This window comes from Bactrocera neohumeralis, chromosome 2 (assembly GCF_024586455.1).
Source record: "Bactrocera neohumeralis isolate Rockhampton chromosome 2, APGP_CSIRO_Bneo_wtdbg2-racon-allhic-juicebox.fasta_v2, whole genome shotgun sequence".
Lineage (NCBI taxonomy): Eukaryota > Metazoa > Arthropoda > Insecta > Diptera > Tephritidae > Bactrocera > Bactrocera neohumeralis.
In genome coordinates, this window is record NC_065919.1 from 13,459,245 (window position 1) to 13,479,131 (window position 19,887).

Below are 19,887 nucleotides of genomic sequence, written 5' to 3' on the forward strand. Positions count from 1 at the left end.
CTCGTATGTAGGTATAAAATTGGTTAGTTTACAAAATTCCTAATTTGTAATAGAGGCAATGTATTGTTTCCCTCTAGAGAAGAAGAAGCAATTTTTATTTTAGGGAAATTTCTCACAGTTTGTTTTGTTATAGTTACTTCTGATATCAACTCTTCAAGATCTACGAATGTTATTAAAAAACAAAAACAATAAATACAGATTCTTAACGTAAATATGTTTTGTAAACGGCAAGTAAATTTTGGTTTTTATAAGAGATATATGTATATTAATAATAATAAACACCTTGACAGCAGAATGCCTAATAGTAAGGAGAGGCGTATGCGACTTCTTCAAGATGATCAGCATCTTACTGACTGTGAATTTCTTGTCGGGGATTCACCAGATAAAGAACCACAACGCTTTCGCTGCCATAAAATGATTTTAGCTTCTGCCTCTGAAGTTTTCGAACGAATGTTTTACAGTGAGTTTAATGTTGATGGACCAGTACGTATAACAGAGGTAGATGGCAAAAGTTTTGAACGCTTCTTACGCTATGTTTATATATATGAAATAGAAACAGAAGAATTTCTATCGCTGAAAGAGTTAGGTGAATTATTGTATTTAGCAGACAAGTACATGATGCAAGATTTAACCGATGAATTAGTAAAACATTTGAAACATAAACACAATTGGGCTATAAGAGATGTGTGGCCAATGTTTGATTTGGCATGCCTTCATGAAAACTTACCATTATTATTGTTATGTTATGAGGTATTTGCTGTCATGGGCAGATATTTGGTTTTTATACTTAATTGAATGTGCGACTCTTTTTTTTTAGGAAATAACAAAATACGTCGAGACGCTGTTATCTGTCGACTCCTTCTATGAACTGAATGCCAACCATCTGAAACGAGTGGTGATATTAGTTTCGCAACAGCCACATATATCAACAAAATTTTTTCTGCAAAAGCTAGAGGAATATGGGCGTCGAAATAAGTTGCATGAAAATCGAGAATCTGAACAGTTTTTTAAATTGGTGGAAGCCGCATGCCTGTTGGATTTCAACAAGCTATCAAAAGCAGATTATGAGTCGGGACCTGCACAATCATATTTGTTTAACAAAAAGTAACCAAATTATTAGATGTTAATTTAAAAAACCTATTAGCCGTTAGATTCGTTTTACATAATATCATTATATGTATGTACATATATTGTAGATAATGCGTAATAGGTTTATAATTGAAATTTCAATCCAAAATGAAATATTTAAATCGGCCAAATTAAATTGGACCTTATGGTCTGCAAAAACATTGAAAGTTTTTTCTTTTGAAGCAACAAAATTAAGATGAACACAGCTATATGTTGTAGCGGCAGAAGGCATTCCTCAAGTAACTTGAAGAAATGCTGCCGGCTTTGCCGGATAAAAATTCGTTTCCGTTCTCATTACGTAATCGTGGTAAAGGTGATACACGTTATCGCTTTCTATGAGTTAAAATTTGTAATGTGGATAAGATTTACTATATTTATTATCATGATCATTTCTTTTGATTTTTCAATAAAAAATCTACACAGTGTAAATTCGTTATTTACAGATCAATAGTGTGGATGCTGTAAGCTTCCGCATTTCGGGGGCTTTCCCATATAATAAGAGTTGTAAATTCAATTTTACATGGTTCGCTTTGATACTGGCTAAATTTGCAAACTTAATAATGAAAAAGTATTGCCTGGAAGAGTTGTAAGAGCAACAAATTGTATGTTTCTATATACATTAATATGGCAAAAATATTATAATAACTTATTTGCTAATAAAAACAATTTTAGGCAAATCTAAAATATACAAACGCATCACCGTTCTCTAATATATTCAGTTGCAATTGCTTTGCAAACAATATTACCAATATGGATTAAAGAATTGATGTATTGTAATTCAATAACAATAGCATATATACATATTTATGTCTTTGTTATATAAATAAGAAATTAACGTGTAATGTACATATTATACGTATATCCATGGAAAACAATCTTGGCTGGGGGAGCACACTAAAATGAGTATGTTGTTAATTGCTACTTTGGGTGGTGCCTAACTTTACATTGAACTTGAGAACGGCCAGTGTGCGTAGTTGAAGAATGCACGAGAACAACTTTACGGCGGGTCCTAATTTCAAATCGAGAATTTCGGTAAGATCGGATTGTTGAAGCAACAAAAGTGCACTACCATCGACATCTTCACGCAAAAACATTGCAGTTATTTCGGCATTCCGTAGTACACATTGAACGAATGCACATGTATCCTTTGTTGACCAAAGCAGGGGGTTGCGTTTAATACGTTGCATATCGAAAGCGACATTACGTTGCCAAATATTATAGTTCTGTTGCAGACGCGGACCATAGTCACAGAGAAACTCTTTGGCAATCTTTATTTGTGGAATTAGAAGAGATGTTGATTGTTCCGCAGTTGTACTGTCTACCGGTTGATAAACTCTTACAGCAGTTGCAATGGACTTGTCCGTGTGTTCAGTTTTTATTAAGGATTTTTGTTGATGTTCTCTTGCAGAACCAATTTCAATTCTGTTTGCACTTTCCTGCGGAATTTGTTTTTGTTTTTGCTGTTTTTCCTGCTGAATTACGTGACGTGTTTTTATATTATCCAAAAGTTGAATATGTTGCAATATATCCGCTTCGTTCAAATGTGGCGGTTGAGATGGCTGCGACTGCTTCCATTTTAATGTTGGCTGTTTTTGCTTCATATCTCGCTTACCCATTATTTCTGAGCGTACAATCTCTTCATGTTCCAAACGCGGAGGCTTTTCAGTTTTCTGTCGCCAGTTTTCCGCCGTATATGGACAACAATCTTGTGTCGTATGCGTATTTATATAAAGCCGTTTGGCATTACCGATGCCGCGACAACCAAATGTTGAGCAAACCATCTTGGTTGAGCGCATTCTATAGCCAGGTGGAGGTTCTAGATCATGACTAGTTGCATCACACCAACCAATCGGATGCAAATCCGCACTATCATCTTCCAACCAAAAGCAATAATTACTTGGCCAGCAATCCAGATGTAACTTAACGCGATGTCCTTTGCGACCGATAACTGTAGCCGGACGTATTAGTGAGGGATTACGTGGATCAACAACTTCCAGTTTCATATTCGGCTTGAAATCTATTGGATCGCGGGTGGAAAACATCTCTTCTGTTGCGGCCATGCCACTGCCATGATTTTTTATATAGTCAGCCCAAGAGAATGTAGTATTTTCAAATTCGGGTGGTACGATTAATTGTTGTCTTCCTACATGCCAGCCACAAGGATGTATGTAGGGTGAACTAATATCCACCCAGTAGTCGTAGCAATCATCCCAACCATCAAAATGTACACGTATGCGATTGTCTAACACATCCGAAACGGAGGCAACACACAGCTTACCGGTGTCGTTAAGATCCTCGGCCTCCAAATGCATTCCAATCTATGACAAAAAAATCATTATAAATATGTTTTAATATAAAAATATTGAATATTCAAATAAAGTACCTTAAATGGATTATGAGTACCCAGGGATACATTCAAATGTGTAAATAGGGCACGTTGCGCTGCTATAGCTTTACATTCTGCTAAGTATTGCAGCCAGTTAAATTGATCAATAGTTTTACCCTTTGGTGGCTGCAAAATACGTTTGGTTTTCGTACACCAACCTGGTGGAAAAATGTCCATGGAATCGGCATTCACCCAGAAGTCGTACATGTATTCATATCCATCAAATGTTAACTTCAAGCGATACCCTTGTATATCAACAATCGTGCATACACAAAATAGTGAACAGTTCTCTGGATCAATAGCTTCCAATTTCATACCAATCTGAAAACGATTGGGTCCAGTTGGAAATGGATTAATAAATAGATTTACAGGTGCCGCGATGGCATTGAATTTTTCTGGGAGATATGTGGACCAACGGAAGGATTTTTTACTGGGAGCTGGAACGTTTGATTCTTGGGTTTTTCGCTTGCGTGAAAAGGTTGTATATTCCTCATGCCGGCGTTTACGGGACTCTCGTTTCAAACAATCTAAAGAACAAAATTCTACAAGAAATGCAAATTAATTAGCTATTCATAGTACTCTTATGATCAAGCTCATTTGTGTATAAATTACCTGGAGCCAAAAAATCCAGTGCTGGTCCATGACAATTACACCGCCTACATAAATACAATAAGCCATTGTGATTTTCACTTAAATATGGTACCGATTCTCGCTCATAAATAGGCTTTTCGTAAGCTGTGTGGATACGTGTTCGTGGCGAGCAACGTTCATTTATTTCAATAAGATTAAATTCGTTCAATTGGAAGCGCATATTAGTGCCACGTGCACTACCGACACGTTGATTCCAGGTTAGCATATTGAAGTTGGATAACATTTTTAAAGCACACGATAATGCGTCTTCTACAGCGGTTGTAATGGCTTTTGCAGGAGGTGGTGCTGTTAACAAATTGCCAGCAGCTGTCGAAGTGCTGGGTTGGTTTAGATTGGCTGACATGTTTTTGGTAACGTTCGAAGATGACGGCATTTGTAAATCATCATGCAAACTATGGTGACTGGAAGAGGTAGATGCAGATGATGTTGAACTAACGGAGATTTTTTCATCACAATAAAGTGATTTTTCTAACGCATCTTGAGTGTGTTCTACAGAGGTCTGGGTATCTTCTGCTTTTGAGTCCTGAACTAAAGTTTCGGTCTTCTCAAAATTATCAGTATGTTGCTCTCCTGGGTCAGTTTCAACATCATTAATTATAATTTCAAATTTTTTTGATGTGTCCTCAATATGGTCGTTTTCCATACATGCATATTTTTCCGAAATTTTTTCAGAAGATGAAAATGTTGGTGGTTCTTCTATTTTGGGAATATCTGTAATAACCTTTTTTGTAGCATTATATAATGCATTTTTATCCGTATCTTTGAGTGGTGGTGGTGGTTTCATGTTGTTTTCAAACTCTTGTTGGTTTTCCATTATGTCTTCAACAATTGGTGATCCTTTGATATTATTTTCTTTTTCTTGATTTATTTTTTGCTCTTCACCAGCTTTTATTTCGTGATTCACCTCATTATAATCAATTAAATCTATGATCTCATACTCGTTTTCAATAACATTGCATTTGGAATTCAATGTTTGTTTACGTCGCGGAGGACTAGCTTTATGTTTTATACTTTTTCCTTCAGATGTGGTCGAGTGACGACGCTCTGACAATGTATGTTCAGATGTTAGCAAAGAAGTTTGTCTCTGTTTCACCATAACTGGAGCGTTCGTTAGGTGGACCTCCTTGAAAGCACAGCTCAGTGATTTGGACCGTTTTGAACGAGGGCTGGTGCTGCTTGTAATAACTCGTTGAACAGGGCGTACTTTAAGAAGTGATTCCTGTTTTTCAACAAGTTTTGCTTGTACCACTACAGGTTTAGACAGATCGATCTCTACCTTAAACGAGCTGCTATTATTTACCGTTAAATTTGTAACTGAAGCTGTTTTCGTGGCGGGCGCTTTTGTTTCAATTGATGGCTCTGGTGATGAAGTAGATGATTGTTGAGGTATATTTTGTAATCGGTTAAATGAAAAATCTGTAGAACACTCATCAGTTTTTAACTCCTTGCGTATGTTACTTTGGCTTATTATACTTGAATCACCTGCTGCCAGTTTGGCAGCTTCTGAGAGGGGGAGTTTAGCATTAATAAGAGGTTGTAAAACACTTGTATTTTGTAACGCATTGATTTGTTGAGACGGTTTCTTTAGGATTGTAGTTATACCGATTGAGCTTGAGATATTTGATGGAGCAGAAGATACTGGTGCTTTCATCAGCGTTGTTGTAGATTTGTTGGAAGTATTTTGGTGCTTGACACTTCCAAGATTGGTCATTGTTGATGACGACTTCAGAAGAGTTTGAGATGAATTAGGAGTATTGTTTGTATTTGTTGAGGTTGATTGTGTTAGGACACTACTTTTTGGTGGGTTCCCAACTACGATTTGTTTCACAAGTTCCTGATTCAATATTGTTAGAGAAGTCAGCTGATTCCCATTCTCAACCTCACTGCGAGTTGATGTGCCAACCGTGCTTTTGGCGCTCCCAGGTGAAGAATATTGTTGTCGATTACGGACTAGTATAGAAGCTGGGATTACTGGAATGAACAAAATTTATTAAAATAGATTATAAACTTAAAATATTGCAGTCCTGCATCTAGATATATTTATTTAACAGAATAGTTACACATATATTTTTTTAAGTACCATGTGTTTTATTTATTTTTCACGTAGACAAATTCGTTGATATATTTGATAAATTATTCTAAATAGAGAATTGGTAGAACACCAGATTTTGATAATATCGGGTGTAGTAAATGTCAAATTACATTTTTAATTTTTTTAAGCTGTTAGTATTCTTTATTGCTTTTTACATTACTGTGATTCAAGATGCAACTTTCAATTTTTAAGCAACAAAAATGTACTTATGCATCTTAATAAAAACGAACAGTATGATGATGTTTCCATCAACCACTACTATAAATACTATGCACATAGTTTTTCCCTGACATAAAGCAATGTTTTCGTTTAATATTACCTTTATCTAAACAAAACTCCATTCTTTAATCACAATCGTTACACTTTGGTTGGAGTATTCAATTGAAATAAACAGCAAAAGTTGTTAAATAATAAGGATGCAGGTTTGTTTCTTAATACTTGCATTCACACAGAGTTGCATTTTATGGCTAGCGTTTCTGTATATACTAAGGTCGTCGTTTATTCGTATTGTGTTAAGTCTTGAAAATTATGCTAGTTTTACGTATGACCTTAAAAAGCTATATATTGCGAGGGAAAATATGGTATATTTATAGAACTCAAGGACACCAAATTTGTATTTTTATATAAGAAAGGCTTGATAATAGAAATTTTGATTTCATAAAAATTCGACGAGAAAAATGTTTGTAACTTTGTCTATAGATTGTGCATATCGATACAATACAATACTTATCCTACACATTTTGTTCTGAGAGGCAAGAATTAATGATATAACCTTTTTTGACGACTTTCTACAGTCAGTAACACAACAAAATTGTTGTACTAGTTTTCGATCACCTTAATGTACATCTTTATTCATTGTACATAAATATATATTCATATGCATATATACCCACATTCACATACATATTACACGTTTTGTAAAAAATGACGAATTCCTAATATGATAAAAATGCGATTATTTAGATAAAGCTTTTTATTTATATGTACTATATCTAACTTATTCTCCTTAATGATACTTGTATACTTTTTTCTGATCTTAAAGTTTTCAATAAAATATGTACATATGTATATAAATGCATGTGGGTTAATGGTTGAAAATATTAAGATTATAAAAGCATATGAAAGTATCCATTATTAAAGGTATTACTTAAGAAATGTTTCAAAATATCTGCACAACAATTCCGTTCCACTTTTCTTACTTGTGTTTAAAATATTATATCACATTGAATGTGCAATGTGTACATATTTAACAATCTTTGAATTTACAAACTTTATATTTGGTTAGAAAGGCTCTTAAAAATCAAAAATAACTTGATCCGATAAAATTATTCAATTATGGCTAATTACACACTTTTTTGGACACAATCAATTTGGAGTAGCGGCAAAAAAACGATTTATGTTACTCATATCCATTTATTTAGATACATTTGTCCATTATGCGTTACATAATTGATTGGTTCAGAAAAATGGCAGCTACCAAAATGATGTTAAGCACAATATACACATTTGTTTTAATATAATTAAAGAGCAGATAACATGCCTTTGGAATAATATTGAACAATTTGAAAACCAGTTGAAACTTACCAGAATTATGTAACATTTCCAAAACTTCTCCTTCTACTTTGATATTTGTTCCATCTGCTTGGTTCCCTATACTGTTTGGCGTGGCTGAATTTCCACCTCCATTAACACCAGTGTTAATAGGCACTGTGGTTGCTGATACCGATATAGTAGAGTTATGAGCATTTTTTGACATTACAAAACCTGCGTTATTTTGTTGGCTATTCATGACGTTGCGGGCACATGTAATTACGTTTATCATAGAGGGAACAGATGATGAACACGTCTGCATTGTATTTACATTCCCAGTGTTCAGAGGAAACGGGCAGGGCTCAATGGCTGGTGTAATGAATGCCACTTCTGGTATAAAATTTAAAGTACTATTGCTGTTTAAATTTGTTGTCACAATATTATTTGACCTTCGATCTACCAGATTTGTACAAGTAGTATCTTCTTCACTAACATTCATAATTTGTACTACAGGAGTCTTGAATTGCAATGGCAAAACTGATAGAAGTTCCCACTAAAATGAAATACATATAAGCGTGTGCTTATATCTAATGAAAAAATATTGTAAATATATTGTTAATCAGTTGATTACACAATTATAATAAGGTTTTTATTCATACCAAATGTACTTTATACTATTTCTTAGTTTTAGTTACTTCAGGATCAGTTAGTTAAGAACGATTCGAGTTTTTGTTGTTCATAAGTTGATAATGTTGATGAAGTAACTATTGACTTTACATTGGCCTTGACAGTTGAGAAATCAGTAATTAAATATGTTTTTTTTTTTTGTTTTTAATATTTAGTATATGGGTATGCAGATGCATTTCTTGTTTTAACACTTTAATTATATTTTTACTTTTAAAGGTTGGAAACATTCTTGGCACAATACGGTATAGTTATTTACATATTTTCTTGTATATACATTTTCAATAACTTTTATTATATTTTTATCACATTTTTACCTGTCGCGGTTTATATCCGGAAGGATTCTGGGCGCATTTAAAAGTTTCGCTCTGCTCCTCTAAACCGCGGATGGATTGAAACGAACAAAATATGATGGGTACAATGATGGCAACGCTACTGCGACGTTGACTGCGGCGCGTTGGTAGGGTGGCAGAGCTGCCTCAAACTTTTTCAAATTTTTTGATCCTGGTATCAAAGTCAAAAGCCCGCTATTATTTAATTATTCTAGTTTCTGTATACACTATCTAAAATACCAAATACACTCCGTACAAACTCGGTTTTCAATAAAAATTGTGTTTCTCTCTGACAATGGCAAATCAAAATAATGAGTATAAAACGCAGCAATGTTTTTGCAAAGTGCTTGTATTTGCTCTAGTTGAACTAAAATCGTATTGAATGATTACCAGTGTTGCGTTGTTTTTGTGCGCTCGTGTATTCTTTAATCACGTAGTATGTTCCTCACTTTTTGTCGCAGAGGAAGTCAACTTCTTTTATTGCATATTTATGTAACCCTGCAAATGAACGATTTTTGATAAAAGTTTTGTTTTTTAACTTAAGGATTATCAGGTAAAGAATTGGTAAACATAGCTCAAAACAAATGTAATCAAAACTAGTTAATTCTCATTCATAAATTGATGTAAACAAGTGCTGCCAACCATAGTTTTTTTTTTTTATGAACAATGAATACCAAATGTACTCATATTTACATATATGTATATATTTTGAAATATTAATAATTATGGAACATTTTTATTTTTGGTAATAACTTAAGGACTTAATACAGCATTTGAAGTATTCGCAAGAATAATAAATATGTATATGCGTGACATGTATGTATATGTGTGTCATTATTTCATATGTCGAACATAACCTATAAAGAAACCTTTAGATTAGACTGGAGATGCTCATATTATTATATTATATTATAAATATTAGGTCACAAAATGTAAAAAATTCAAACCACTATCTTTGCTTTAATAGTTATCTATAACGTTTGACTATGATTAATAATTAGTTATACTTCTTTTAGAATAGAAATAAATTATCAATTTTATTATAAATTTAAAATTTTTTCAATAGATAAATTGCATCGTGTACAAATGTATGTTTAGGATTACGAGATGCAATAGAGGAAAGTATATACATACAATATGCACATATCTACTTGCATTTGTATGTGTGTTTATACGTATAAAAAATGGCCTACAAAATAAAATTTTCATTTTCAATATGTAAAATTTCTCAAATAAGGCGCGTAGAGTCCACAACTTGTATTTACAAATACTTTTTATTGACACCGTTGAACTATTTCAACGAAACAGTAAATAAATGTTAAGGAGAAAGAAATCAATACCAGTTTAAAAAAAAATGTTTTTTGAGGTGGTAAGAAACAGTCATTTTCGCAATGGGCTATATTAATACATAATTTAGTGGTACCTTTTTATATGCATATGAACGTTTTAATACATACATATCTACCCAGTTATGCATTATGAAAGTTATTTACATATTATATTAAATACATACATGTATTCATGTGTTCGAATTGCGATTTATAGCAAGAGAAAAACTTGTAACAATTAATAGTAAGTAAGGAACATTTTTATATAATACAAATGTCGCCATCATTTAACATACATTTTCATTTTCTTATTTATATACATAGCATAATTTAAAGACACGTTGGATATTTCACTTTGGTGGCTTTTATTTTATAATTATGAACTTCGAGTCTTGGATTAACAGAGTTGAATTTAATAGATCCTTTGAAATTCTATGCAATTAGTGTACGTCATACATACATATGTATACGTATGCGCAATTTCAATTCACTACAAAAGTATAGTGTATATGTACATACAATATGCATTATTTGTACACATGCATGTTAATGGGAACGCAATGATTAAAAGATGCAGCGCAACTTGATATATGTATGTACATTAACAGGACAAACCCCTAGACACAGTAGCAACAAAAGATACCCATGATAGGCAGTGAAAATGACTGCGTTTAAACAAATTTTACTGATTTTAAAAAGTGAAGTTATTTAAAATATTTAATTTGAATGAGCTTCAATTTAATTAAATGCAGTTATCGCTTATTATTTTAACAATAATATAGGTCTCGCAAATACTGATAGCAAATCGATGCATTGTGTGTAAAACTTTAAATAACGAATTTGATATTAACGTGCCAATATATTTAATCGATATAACAAAAATACCTACTACCGAAAATGAAAGAAATGTAAAAAATATACATATATGTATGTATATCTGAACATTACTATTTTTCAACATTCCTTACATACATTTTCTTTTATAACTTCCGTGCCCTAGCGGAACACGCAATAATATCCGCTTATAATGCCTAAGTGTAATAAAACTTACCAATGGTATGTGAATATATCACTAAAAACGAAATTATAATTGAAATATGTAACTGTAATTATTTTGCTTTAAATATTTTTTTCGCAATTGTTCTTTAGTTTTAATATTGCTCACCTTTCTTTTCTTCCCAAGCTATGTATGACAGTGCTTTACTTGTCGTCATTTCAGTAGCTTGAGCAACCCTGCTACTGTCAATCAATAGAGTAGTTTGGTGAATATTATTGAAGAAATTTGAAGAAATTGAAGATTGTGAATTAGATCATTTATTTACTATTTAATTAGAATAAATATATATATATATATATATATATATATATATATTTCATAAAATCTACATTTACTAATAAGTAATTTCGCACGAGTTATAGTACGACAATTAAGATATTGAAATTCAACATTCACTAAGAATTTTAAAAGTATGTCACTAATCGATAAATTACAAGAGCCTGATGACAACATACCATTGGCCGATGAGGACACACAAGGTATATAAAATATGAAATGGAATTTGACAACAACTTACTATATATCATTTTTTATAGTGATTATTAACGATGATGATCCACATCAACATATGCCAAATGGACATTCGATGGATTCGCTCCGCTCGTCATTTACTAACCGCAGCTCCACCCCTGACTCATCACACAATTCATTAGAAGTAGATGTAAGTCCCGATGAGAAGGAAGAAAAAGCTCGCCTTATTACACAAGTATTGGAACTGCAAAATACACTCGACGATCTTTCACAGCGTGTTGATTCTGTAAAGGAAGAAAACTTAAAATTACGTTCTGAGAATCAAGTGCTTGGACAATATATAGAGAATTTAATGTCAGCTTCCTCTGTATTCCAGTCAACAAGTCCAAATGCAAAAAAGAAGTAAAACATTAACAGGACTAATAGTAGCTCCTTAGGCGGTTCGATTAGGCTTAAAAATAAATATATATTTTTTTTCATTGCTGAGTTGCAAATGTTCCGATGTTCAAATAATCTAGTGTAATTTCTATAAGTTTATTTCATCAAATTTTCCTTACATTATTCATTAGTTTTTAACAAAAAAATGTTTATTAATTAAACACATTTTTAGCATACAGTACACAGCGCTTTGCACACATTTACTTCGCGATACCAAATAAAATGCCTTTAACTGAACAATAATTTTTATTAAAACACAAGCCTTTTCCACAAACTAAATATATCATACTAACCCAAATTTTTGTCTGACTAACGCTTTTGATGTTTTTTTAGATTTTGAAATTTTTTACAAATAATTGAATTGTAATTTATTTCGTCGAAAGTAATTGCAAATTGAAAGGAGATTTTGCAAAAAAAAGGTCTCCTTAGGGCCTTCTGCAGGAAAAAACTAATATATGAGCAAATTTCCTGGCTTTACGCACTGTGGTTCGGACGTTCGGCGAGTTACATAACGTTTCGTTTTTTTGATATATAATATATATGTATGTATGTATGTATGTATATACATATAAGATAATATAATAAAATGATACCAGGTGTATTCCGACCAACGTATGGTTTTTTGATTGGATTAATAATTTGCAAGCCACAAATAAAAAAAAAAATCGTGTAATATTGATCTTTCGTCCAAAATAAGTTTGTTGTAATAATTTTAATTTTTCAATATAGTAATAATACTTTAAAACTCCATCAGCGTGAGAAAAGATTGACCTAGCCGCACAAAAGAAAACAAATTTATAACGGCTCGAATAAAATTCGCCATATTATTTTATTTATTTTTTTGTACATAATATCATATATACATATATAAATCAATTTACTTCTATAAATCTTTCTTCAAAATTAAGGAATACGATTATTTCTAAAATTCTTAAAATCTATTGTTTGGCTGTCCATATGGATTATACCTTTGAAATCTATTATTTTGGTGACCCCCTCTATGCGGGTTTTGTTGGTGGTTTCTGTAATTATTGCCACCAGGGAAATTGTTTCCATGATTGTTCTGAAAATTGTTGTAACCAGATCTAGACTGAAAGTTTTGTTGAGGATTTGGTCCTCGCGGATAATGTCCCCGATTGTTTCCACCCATGTTAAAAGAGTTCCTTCCCAAACTGGCCTGAACCATTCTGTGTCCACCGGCACTTAAATGCCCAGTTGGGAGGTTTCTATTGAAACCGATAACTGGTCTATTGTGACCAGACTGACCTTCTGATCTAGAGTTTAATACATTTGGTGGGTCTATTGCATTAGTAAGACGTATGGCAGGAAAAATAAAATCGCTGTCATATTCTGGATCCCGAAAACGGAAGGTTATTATTTCGTTCGACATTATATTAGGTAAACCATTTATTGGTGATTTTAATGTGCCAGAGATTTTTATGTTATCTTCTGCTTTTAAAATACTTCCAGCCATTCCATCCAAAACCACCTTAATTTCTTTGTCCATAGAATTAAGTGATTTCAATTGATGTTTCAACCATTCAAATTTATGATGCAATTGTCCAATATATAAACGGTTGTCGCCTCTCTTATTTCGCCGGACTTCCTCGTCTGTTAGTTTTTTATAAAAAGGTTCAAGTGCTTTAAAAAGCCTCCGCTCGTCAACAAAAGGCAGTAAAGCTACTCCTTGCCAAGCAAACTTTTTTCCATTTAAATCAATTTTAAAGTCCTCTGGGTAAAAATCGATAATTGGTGAATCTGGATCAGACATTAATGTTGCCCATGGTTTTGGAACATGAGAAGAGCTGGCGGCGGGAAATACACCCATCAACTGTTCTAGTGGATTAAACGGTTTCGTGCCTTTGTCGAAACTGGTAGATAAGCCAGTAATGTTCACAAAATCGGATGCAAATGGTGCGTAATGGTATGGAAAATACCAATCCCATGATGCACAACCTTGATAATAATATTTTAGAACCCAGCAAAGTCCACGCACATATTGCAAAGCAACTGAATATCGAAAGCCTTGATTATTAGTTCCAACATCAAACTTCGATTCGTAATACCGATTTTTGAAACCAGCTTCATATAATCTAACTTCGTCATTGTCATTTTCGTCAGAATCGTTATCAAGACCTGCTTCTGCAGCTGTTCTTTTAACCCCTTTTTCATTTTGAGTTCTCAATTTTACAGCTTCTTCTTTATAGTTAAATGCCTGCTGTGAATTCGATGCTCCTCGATTTACCGCTGTTGGTTGGAAAAATGAGGACACACCAAGACTTTCAGCTTTATATTCGTTTTCTCGCTGGCGCTTCTGTCTTGCCTTAAATACCAGCTCTCGGCGTTGTCTCTCTTTAAATATATTATCTTCAACATTACCCAAATCCGTTAGAATCATTTGAACACGTTGCAGATTGACTTCTCCTGAATTCGTTAAATAGCCACCAGTCTTATATACACATTTTTTATATAATTCCACCAATCGATCCACTGCTCCTTCTCTAATTTCAAGACTTGGTAAATGTGGTAAAAAGTCATTTCCAACAAAGAAACACATAAAAACCCAGTCATCCAAAGCACGCTCAAAATCATATTTAAATGGTAAATTGGGCATTTCTAATGTCTTTTTAAGGTATTCTCGAAGAACACTCAATCTTACGAAAATAAATCTAACTTCAGCGTTTATGGGCACGTCCGGTTTAAAGCTTTCATCTTTCGACCCACTTGCATTTCCTAGTCCTACACATTTCTGCATTTCATGTCCATATTGCTTACATATATCACATGGGCGAGGTTTATTTGGTAGAAACTCTTCTCGTATGATTGTGAAATTCGGTTCATGAGTAGCAAGCCCTAACATAATCAAATCGGCATCTGCACCACAAAGTACATGTTGAGTATTGGCATCGTGATCTGGTTGAGCCCTTTGTTTTCGAATATAGTCCATTATTTTGTGTTCACCTTCACCAGGGACATTCGCATCTGACAATACTACTTTTATTCCTTTCCAAGCTGGGTTTGTGTTCATACGGTCGTGTATATAATAATGTAAGCACTTACTTAATCTGTCCATAAACGGTGTACCTGGTGTTATACAATTGGAATCGAAGTGTTCCTCGTCAGTTTTTTCAGGTGGAAGTATATATCCCTTGACTAAAAGTTCGTCTCTAATTTTTTGTATTTCCATTCGTTTTTCATTTGTTTCCTTAGCAGCTCTGAAGCGCCGGGACCTCTGTTGATTCATTTTCGCTCTTGGCGCTACACCGTCAATTGCCATATATAATAATTTTCGAGGGCGGACAATACCAAACAATCTGTCAATGCATTCAAATATCGCTACCATCATTTCATCTTCATTTTTCGGGGCTGGCTTATCTTCAGGATGTGTGCATGGATGTATGATACCATTCATATCCAAATAAAGATTATCAAATTCAATTCCATTAGGGTTTGGTAGTGTAGCGTCCTCGTATATTGTTTGTCCGGTGTTTGGATCCAAATTCTTGTTTTCTACACAATCAACGATGACACATGCATATTTCTTACTTAACCATCTAAAAAATGCCGGAACTCCCATTATAGTAACTTTAAAAACTCCGAATTTTCTTACAAATTGCTAAAAAAAACGAGGAATTTTAGTTCTTAACCAAATAAGCGGACAACATGGACAATGTTAATTATCAATAGACACGATATTGTGAATAGCAATGTAATGATTCATTGCAGCTAACTTTTGGCTGATGAGTTTGCTTTCAGCGTTGTTTTAGCTTTAAGTTTTTTTAATAAATGCAATTCTAAGAGTATTTTGGAAAAAATCAGTCCTTCAATTTCAAACATATTCAATATAAATTATAATTAAACAATGCGTAAAATATTCTATCTAATAAAAGCGATAAACATCTTTTACTTATGACCTTCGCCAACAATAAGCGGTTCTCCAATGAATTATTTTTAACGGTATGGCAACGCTAGTGTTGATTATAAAACAAAAGGGATCAAAAATACAATTTTGCCAATGCTAGTGATTTGTTATTAATAGTATTCAGAAAATTGCTGTTAACAAATGAAGTGCAAAGCCAAATAAAAAGTACAGACTTTTATAAGAAAACTTTTTGAATTAATTGTAATGAAAATACTGTAGCAGTAGTGGACAAACAAATTATGTGAAGCTTATACATTTGTGAATCGTGATAATTGCGAAAGGTTGTATCGAAGTATGTGGCAATTACATGAAAGTAATAATACAAGAGGTGTTAAATGACTTTCTCACAGTATTACATTTAATTTTGGAGTGTGCTATTATTACTGTGCAAATCAATAAACGACTAGTGTGAGTTCATATCGTTTTTGCTTTGATTGAAAATAATAAATGAGATATAAAGTGATAATTGCATACATATAAAGAATACTTTTGTATATCACTTTAACTCGTTCACAGTAGTGCAATGCAGTTGTGCATCATCGACGTTTCCATTTCCTTTATTTCGTCATACTTTATGTTTTTGTTTGGGGCAGCTGTTCGCGACCCAAAGTGTTTGAAAAATATCGATAGTCAACCCATTTGTTTTTCCTATCGATAAAGCAAAACATTTATAAAATATTATTATATATTATAATAATGAAATAATTGTTTATAACAACGATTGGCATAACTCCAAGAAATTCAAATTCAAAATCAAATCAACACTTAGTTGTCAAACAGATACTTCTATTTGTTAGGCTCATAATAGTCATTCAAAAGTTTCTCTAATCGATAGTACAGAGTGATTTCGATACTCCGCACAGCTGCTTGAGTTAATAAAAGATCTTTGTTGAACGTAATTTTCTCATTGGAATTAATTAGATTTTTTATTGTCTTGTCTAGCAAATTTTAATTTCTGTTACTTATATTTTTTATCATAAATAAACTCTAGAATACGTTGAAGATTACGAAGTCAACAAAAAATCCCAGATAATACAAAATTTATTTAATGGAATACGTTTGTATATATAAACAAAAGTGCATTGAAATGAATTGCAGCTGTAGTGAAATACAAAAAGAAACACTATAACTTAGTGATAGCCGTAATAACAACAAAAAGGCATTTAAATTATTATGGCGTACAAAATCTTCGAAATGAATTATTGAAATACTTATACATATTTGTTATTGGTAAAATTGCTTGACGGGTATAAGAGGAAAACACTAACCAAACCAACTACAAATCATTTATTCGTGGCAAAAAAGAAAATTTGTCTACACTTCCCAGTCATCCTTGACATCTAATTCTTTGGTATTAAACTTTTGTTGGTCATCTGAGTGGTCAATGGCTGACTTCGATGCAATTTATGAAGACGAACAACTGGAGGAGCACTATGAAGATCAAATGGTCGCACCTGTCCCAGAGCCAATCATCATACGAGGTGCTGGTAACATGACAGTGTAAGTTATATGCAAATAATTAAGAGAGAACTTCTTATTAAAGCACTGTCAATAAACATTTATTAATTCATTAATTAATAAAAAACAACGTCGAAAAAGATTAAGCAAAAATTGCTTTTATTTTTGTGAAAATGTCTGTAATAAATACAATTTTCACTTTTTTCCCTTCGCCCATTACTTAATTTATGGTCTTAATTAAAACATGTATTTTTTCTTATTACTTTGAAAATATCACAAAATCTTTTTAAGTTTGAATAAAATATTTCACTTTTTTTGGAAAACAATTATTGAAATTAGGCCGTTGTCTCCTCGAGGAAACCCATGTAACCCTTTAAAACAATTGAGTAAATTTAGATGAATATTCTTGTTCATTTCAGTTGTCAAAACATTATTCTATTACTAACTATTATTATTATTATTAATACAAAAAAGTAATAAAATATAATAAATTTTTGAAATAATTGTAATTACAGATTTGGTTTGAGTAATCGTTTCAACATAGAATTTCCCTCGGGTCTAGTTTCGCGTGTTGCACCTGAAGAATTCAAGGCAACAATTGGACGTATTAATGGTATTTTGAAGAAAACATTACCAGTAAACGTGAAATGGCTATTCTGCGGCTGTGTATGCTGTTGTTGTACATTGGGTTGTTCTCTTTGGCCGGTCATTTGTTTGAGCAAACGGGTATGTATGATCGCACATCGCATAGAAATAACAAATTTAGCAGCAATTTTATTACTGCTGATTACTAAAAATTAAATTATACATGTTGTGCAATTCTAGACGCAAAACACTCTTGATAAGCTGCTTGAATGGGAGAATAGCCATTTGTATCATAAACTAGGCCTACATTGGCGACTTCATAAGCAACAATGTGATTCAAATTCGATGATGGAGTATGTGCTGCGTATTGAATTTATACCGAAGACGCCTATTTATCGTCCGGATTAAATAAACAGATTCGATCTACAAGAACATCATTTTAAGCGGGGAATGGGGGGTTTTAAGTCGGCCTAGCTTTGATTATGTATAGAGTTTGAAATAACTTTTATTAGAATAACTGGAAGGAACTATAAATACTAATTAAAACCAATCGAAACTATTAGTTTGTATATATGAACTTATACGTATTACATATGTATATGCACTTGCTAATAACTAATATATAAACGGTAAAAAATGAACCGTCAGCTGATATTGAATTGCCATCTGTGCGCAACTAATTATTATAAATATAGTTATTATGAATGGAAATGTAAGGAAGAGTTTGAAATAATTTTGTTGCGAACGATTTAAATGATATTTTGGGGTTGCTTTTATTTATCTTTTTTTTGCTTTCACTCATGCGCATGCTATGGTCACTTAGAAAAATATGGCAAAATTAATTTCTGCTGATTAATTTCTGTAAATGTGATGAAAAGTATAATAAAACATTTCTAATTTAATTTTAATTTACAAGAATTTAAAGAAAACAACTAATATTAATTGAAAGCATATGCTTCAATGAGAAGATTGTAATCGCTTAGAATTAAGTCACTTACATTTATTTAAAAAAATGCTAATAAAGATTGTATATTTAAAATAAATAAAGAAAGTTTTTGTTTTTTCGGTTAACATGTAGTTGTAATTTCCTCTTTTTATTACTCTGAGTGTGAAAAAATTATCTTAAAAAATGTTTAAGAAATTATTATTCAAAAGAAATTATATATTTTTATATTGGTATAAGATGGTATGTACATATGTACATATATGTATAAAGCATGCCATTATTTCATTTTTAGATTTTAATTTAAAATATATACTAAAGTTTAACACGATTGTGTCAAGAGGAATGAATGAGTACTAACAAAAACATTTCAAAGGGAAAGCGTTAATAAATCAAAAATTCAAAGTAATATGTAGTTAGGTAAATTAGTATGTTCAAAATTGTTAATAAAATTGTGTACCCTATGAGTTTAAGTAAACAATATGGTTTTATAATTTTGTCCTGTGACCTTGTTTAAATTGCATAATTTTTAATACTATACCTTGTCCGAAAAAAAGATGACTTCACTCTTCTTTTCAAATAAAAAGATATCCATACAAAGATTTGAGTTTGTTCGATGAGTTTTTGGGCCTGCCGTTAGATGACTTCGATGACATTCAACTTGAACTTTACCATCCAAGCTAATCGGCTATAACTGTAACAACAAAAACATCGATCGGTTTGTATGGCACCAATATCCTATAGTAGTCCGATAAATGAGCAACTTCTTGAGGAGAAAAAGACGTGTACAAAACTTCAGATCGATATCTTAAAACCTGAAGGATTTATATACAGGCAACGGACGGATAGCCGGCTAATTCACTACTTAATTATCGAAGAGCG

The 19,887-nt window shown here is 32.5% G+C and overlaps 5 protein-coding genes across 17 annotated transcripts; 3 read left to right on the forward strand and 2 right to left on the reverse strand.

The window, feature by feature from the left end:
- Positions 1–109: 109 nt before the first annotated feature.
- LOC126767740 (BTB/POZ domain-containing protein 3) lies at positions 110–1,289 on the forward strand. 3 transcript variants are annotated; one of them, XM_050485329.1, is made up of 3 exons: positions 110–227; positions 294–750; positions 818–1,289. In XM_050485329.1, exons 1-3 carry the CDS (start codon positions 214–216, stop codon positions 1,106–1,108), a joined length of 762 nt encoding a protein of 253 aa, XP_050341286.1. In that variant the 5' UTR covers positions 110–213; the 3' UTR covers positions 1,109–1,289. The 3 variants fall into 3 exon arrangements, with proteins under 3 accessions (XP_050341286.1, XP_050341285.1, XP_050341287.1); XM_050485328.1 differs by having other exon boundaries at positions 113–227; positions 291–750; XM_050485330.1 differs by having other exon boundaries at positions 115–231; positions 291–750.
- Positions 1,290–1,487: 198 nt separating this feature from the next.
- LOC126767736 (lethal(3)malignant brain tumor-like protein 3) lies at positions 1,488–11,376 on the reverse strand. Of its 7 annotated transcripts, XM_050485308.1 has the most exons (7): positions 11,183–11,376; positions 9,044–9,301; positions 8,789–8,975; positions 7,842–8,374; positions 4,127–6,136; positions 3,512–4,056; positions 1,488–3,446 (listed from the first exon to the last, which is right to left on the reverse strand). In XM_050485308.1, the coding sequence occupies exons 4-7, from the start codon at positions 8,284–8,286 to the stop codon at positions 2,040–2,042; spliced, it is 4,407 nt and encodes a 1,468-aa protein (XP_050341265.1). In that variant the 5' UTR covers positions 8,287–8,374; positions 8,789–8,975; positions 9,044–9,301; positions 11,183–11,376; the 3' UTR covers positions 1,488–2,039. The 7 variants fall into 7 exon arrangements, with proteins under 7 accessions (XP_050341265.1, XP_050341268.1, XP_050341266.1 ...); XM_050485311.1 differs by having other exon boundaries at positions 7,842–8,340; positions 8,789–9,301; XM_050485309.1 differs by having other exon boundaries at positions 7,842–8,367; positions 8,789–9,301.
- Positions 11,130–12,708, forward strand: LOC126767742 (short coiled-coil protein A). Its single transcript, XM_050485338.1, has 3 exons — positions 11,130–11,187; positions 11,551–11,667; positions 11,725–12,708. The coding sequence occupies exons 2-3, from the start codon at positions 11,601–11,603 to the stop codon at positions 12,063–12,065; spliced, it is 408 nt and encodes a 135-aa protein (XP_050341295.1). The 5' UTR covers positions 11,130–11,187; positions 11,551–11,600; the 3' UTR covers positions 12,066–12,708.
- A 183-nt stretch (positions 12,709–12,891) lies between these two features.
- On the reverse strand, positions 12,892–15,792 carry LOC126767737 (5'-3' exoribonuclease 2 homolog). The gene has a single exon (XM_050485314.1). It carries the CDS (start codon positions 15,672–15,674, stop codon positions 13,029–13,031), a length of 2,646 nt encoding a protein of 881 aa, XP_050341271.1. The 5' UTR covers positions 15,675–15,792; the 3' UTR covers positions 12,892–13,028.
- A 274-nt stretch (positions 15,793–16,066) lies between these two features.
- LOC126767741 (cysteine-rich hydrophobic domain-containing protein 2) lies at positions 16,067–19,089 on the forward strand. Of its 5 annotated transcripts, none has more exons than XM_050485333.1 (4): positions 16,067–16,427; positions 17,011–17,519; positions 17,993–18,203; positions 18,303–19,089. In XM_050485333.1, exons 2-4 carry the CDS (start codon positions 17,404–17,406, stop codon positions 18,468–18,470), a joined length of 495 nt encoding a protein of 164 aa, XP_050341290.1. In that variant the 5' UTR covers positions 16,067–16,427; positions 17,011–17,403; the 3' UTR covers positions 18,471–19,089. The 5 variants fall into 5 exon arrangements, with proteins under 5 accessions (XP_050341290.1, XP_050341291.1, XP_050341294.1 ...); XM_050485334.1 differs by having other exon boundaries at positions 17,098–17,519; XM_050485337.1 differs by having other exon boundaries at positions 17,118–17,519.
- The last annotated feature ends 798 nt before the right edge of the window (positions 19,090–19,887 follow it).

Bases quoted from the DNA above. Each gene is read 5' to 3' on its own strand.
- LOC126767736 (XM_050485308.1), bottom strand. From the start codon at position 8,286: ATGAATGTTAGTGAAGAAGATACTACTTGTACAAATCTGGTAGATCGA. The intron at 6,137-7,841 runs GTAAGTTTCAAC...TGTTCATTCCAG, and splicing joins GGAAATGTTACATAATTCTG to TAATCCCAGCTTCTATACTA. The intron at 4,057-4,126 runs GTAATTTATACA...CATTTCTTGTAG, and splicing joins ACTGGATTTTTTGGCTCCAG to AATTTTGTTCTTTAGATTGT.
- LOC126767742 (XM_050485338.1), top strand. From the start codon at position 11,601: ATGTCACTAATCGATAAATTACAAGAGCCTGATGACAACATACCATTG. The intron at 11,668-11,724 runs GTATATAAAATA...CATTTTTTATAG, and splicing joins GGCCGATGAGGACACACAAG to TGATTATTAACGATGATGAT.
- LOC126767737 (XM_050485314.1), bottom strand. From the start codon at position 15,674: ATGGGAGTTCCGGCATTTTTTAGATGGTTAAGTAAGAAATATGCATGT.
- LOC126767740 (XM_050485328.1), top strand. The intron at 751-817 runs GTATTTGCTGTC...CTTTTTTTTTAG, and splicing joins TATTATTGTTATGTTATGAG to GAAATAACAAAATACGTCGA.
- LOC126767741 (XM_050485333.1), top strand. From the start codon at position 17,404: ATGGCTGACTTCGATGCAATTTATGAAGACGAACAACTGGAGGAGCAC. The intron at 17,520-17,992 runs GTAAGTTATATG...TTGTAATTACAG, and splicing joins GGTGCTGGTAACATGACAGT to ATTTGGTTTGAGTAATCGTT. The intron at 18,204-18,302 runs GTATGTATGATC...GTGCAATTCTAG, and splicing joins TCATTTGTTTGAGCAAACGG to ACGCAAAACACTCTTGATAA.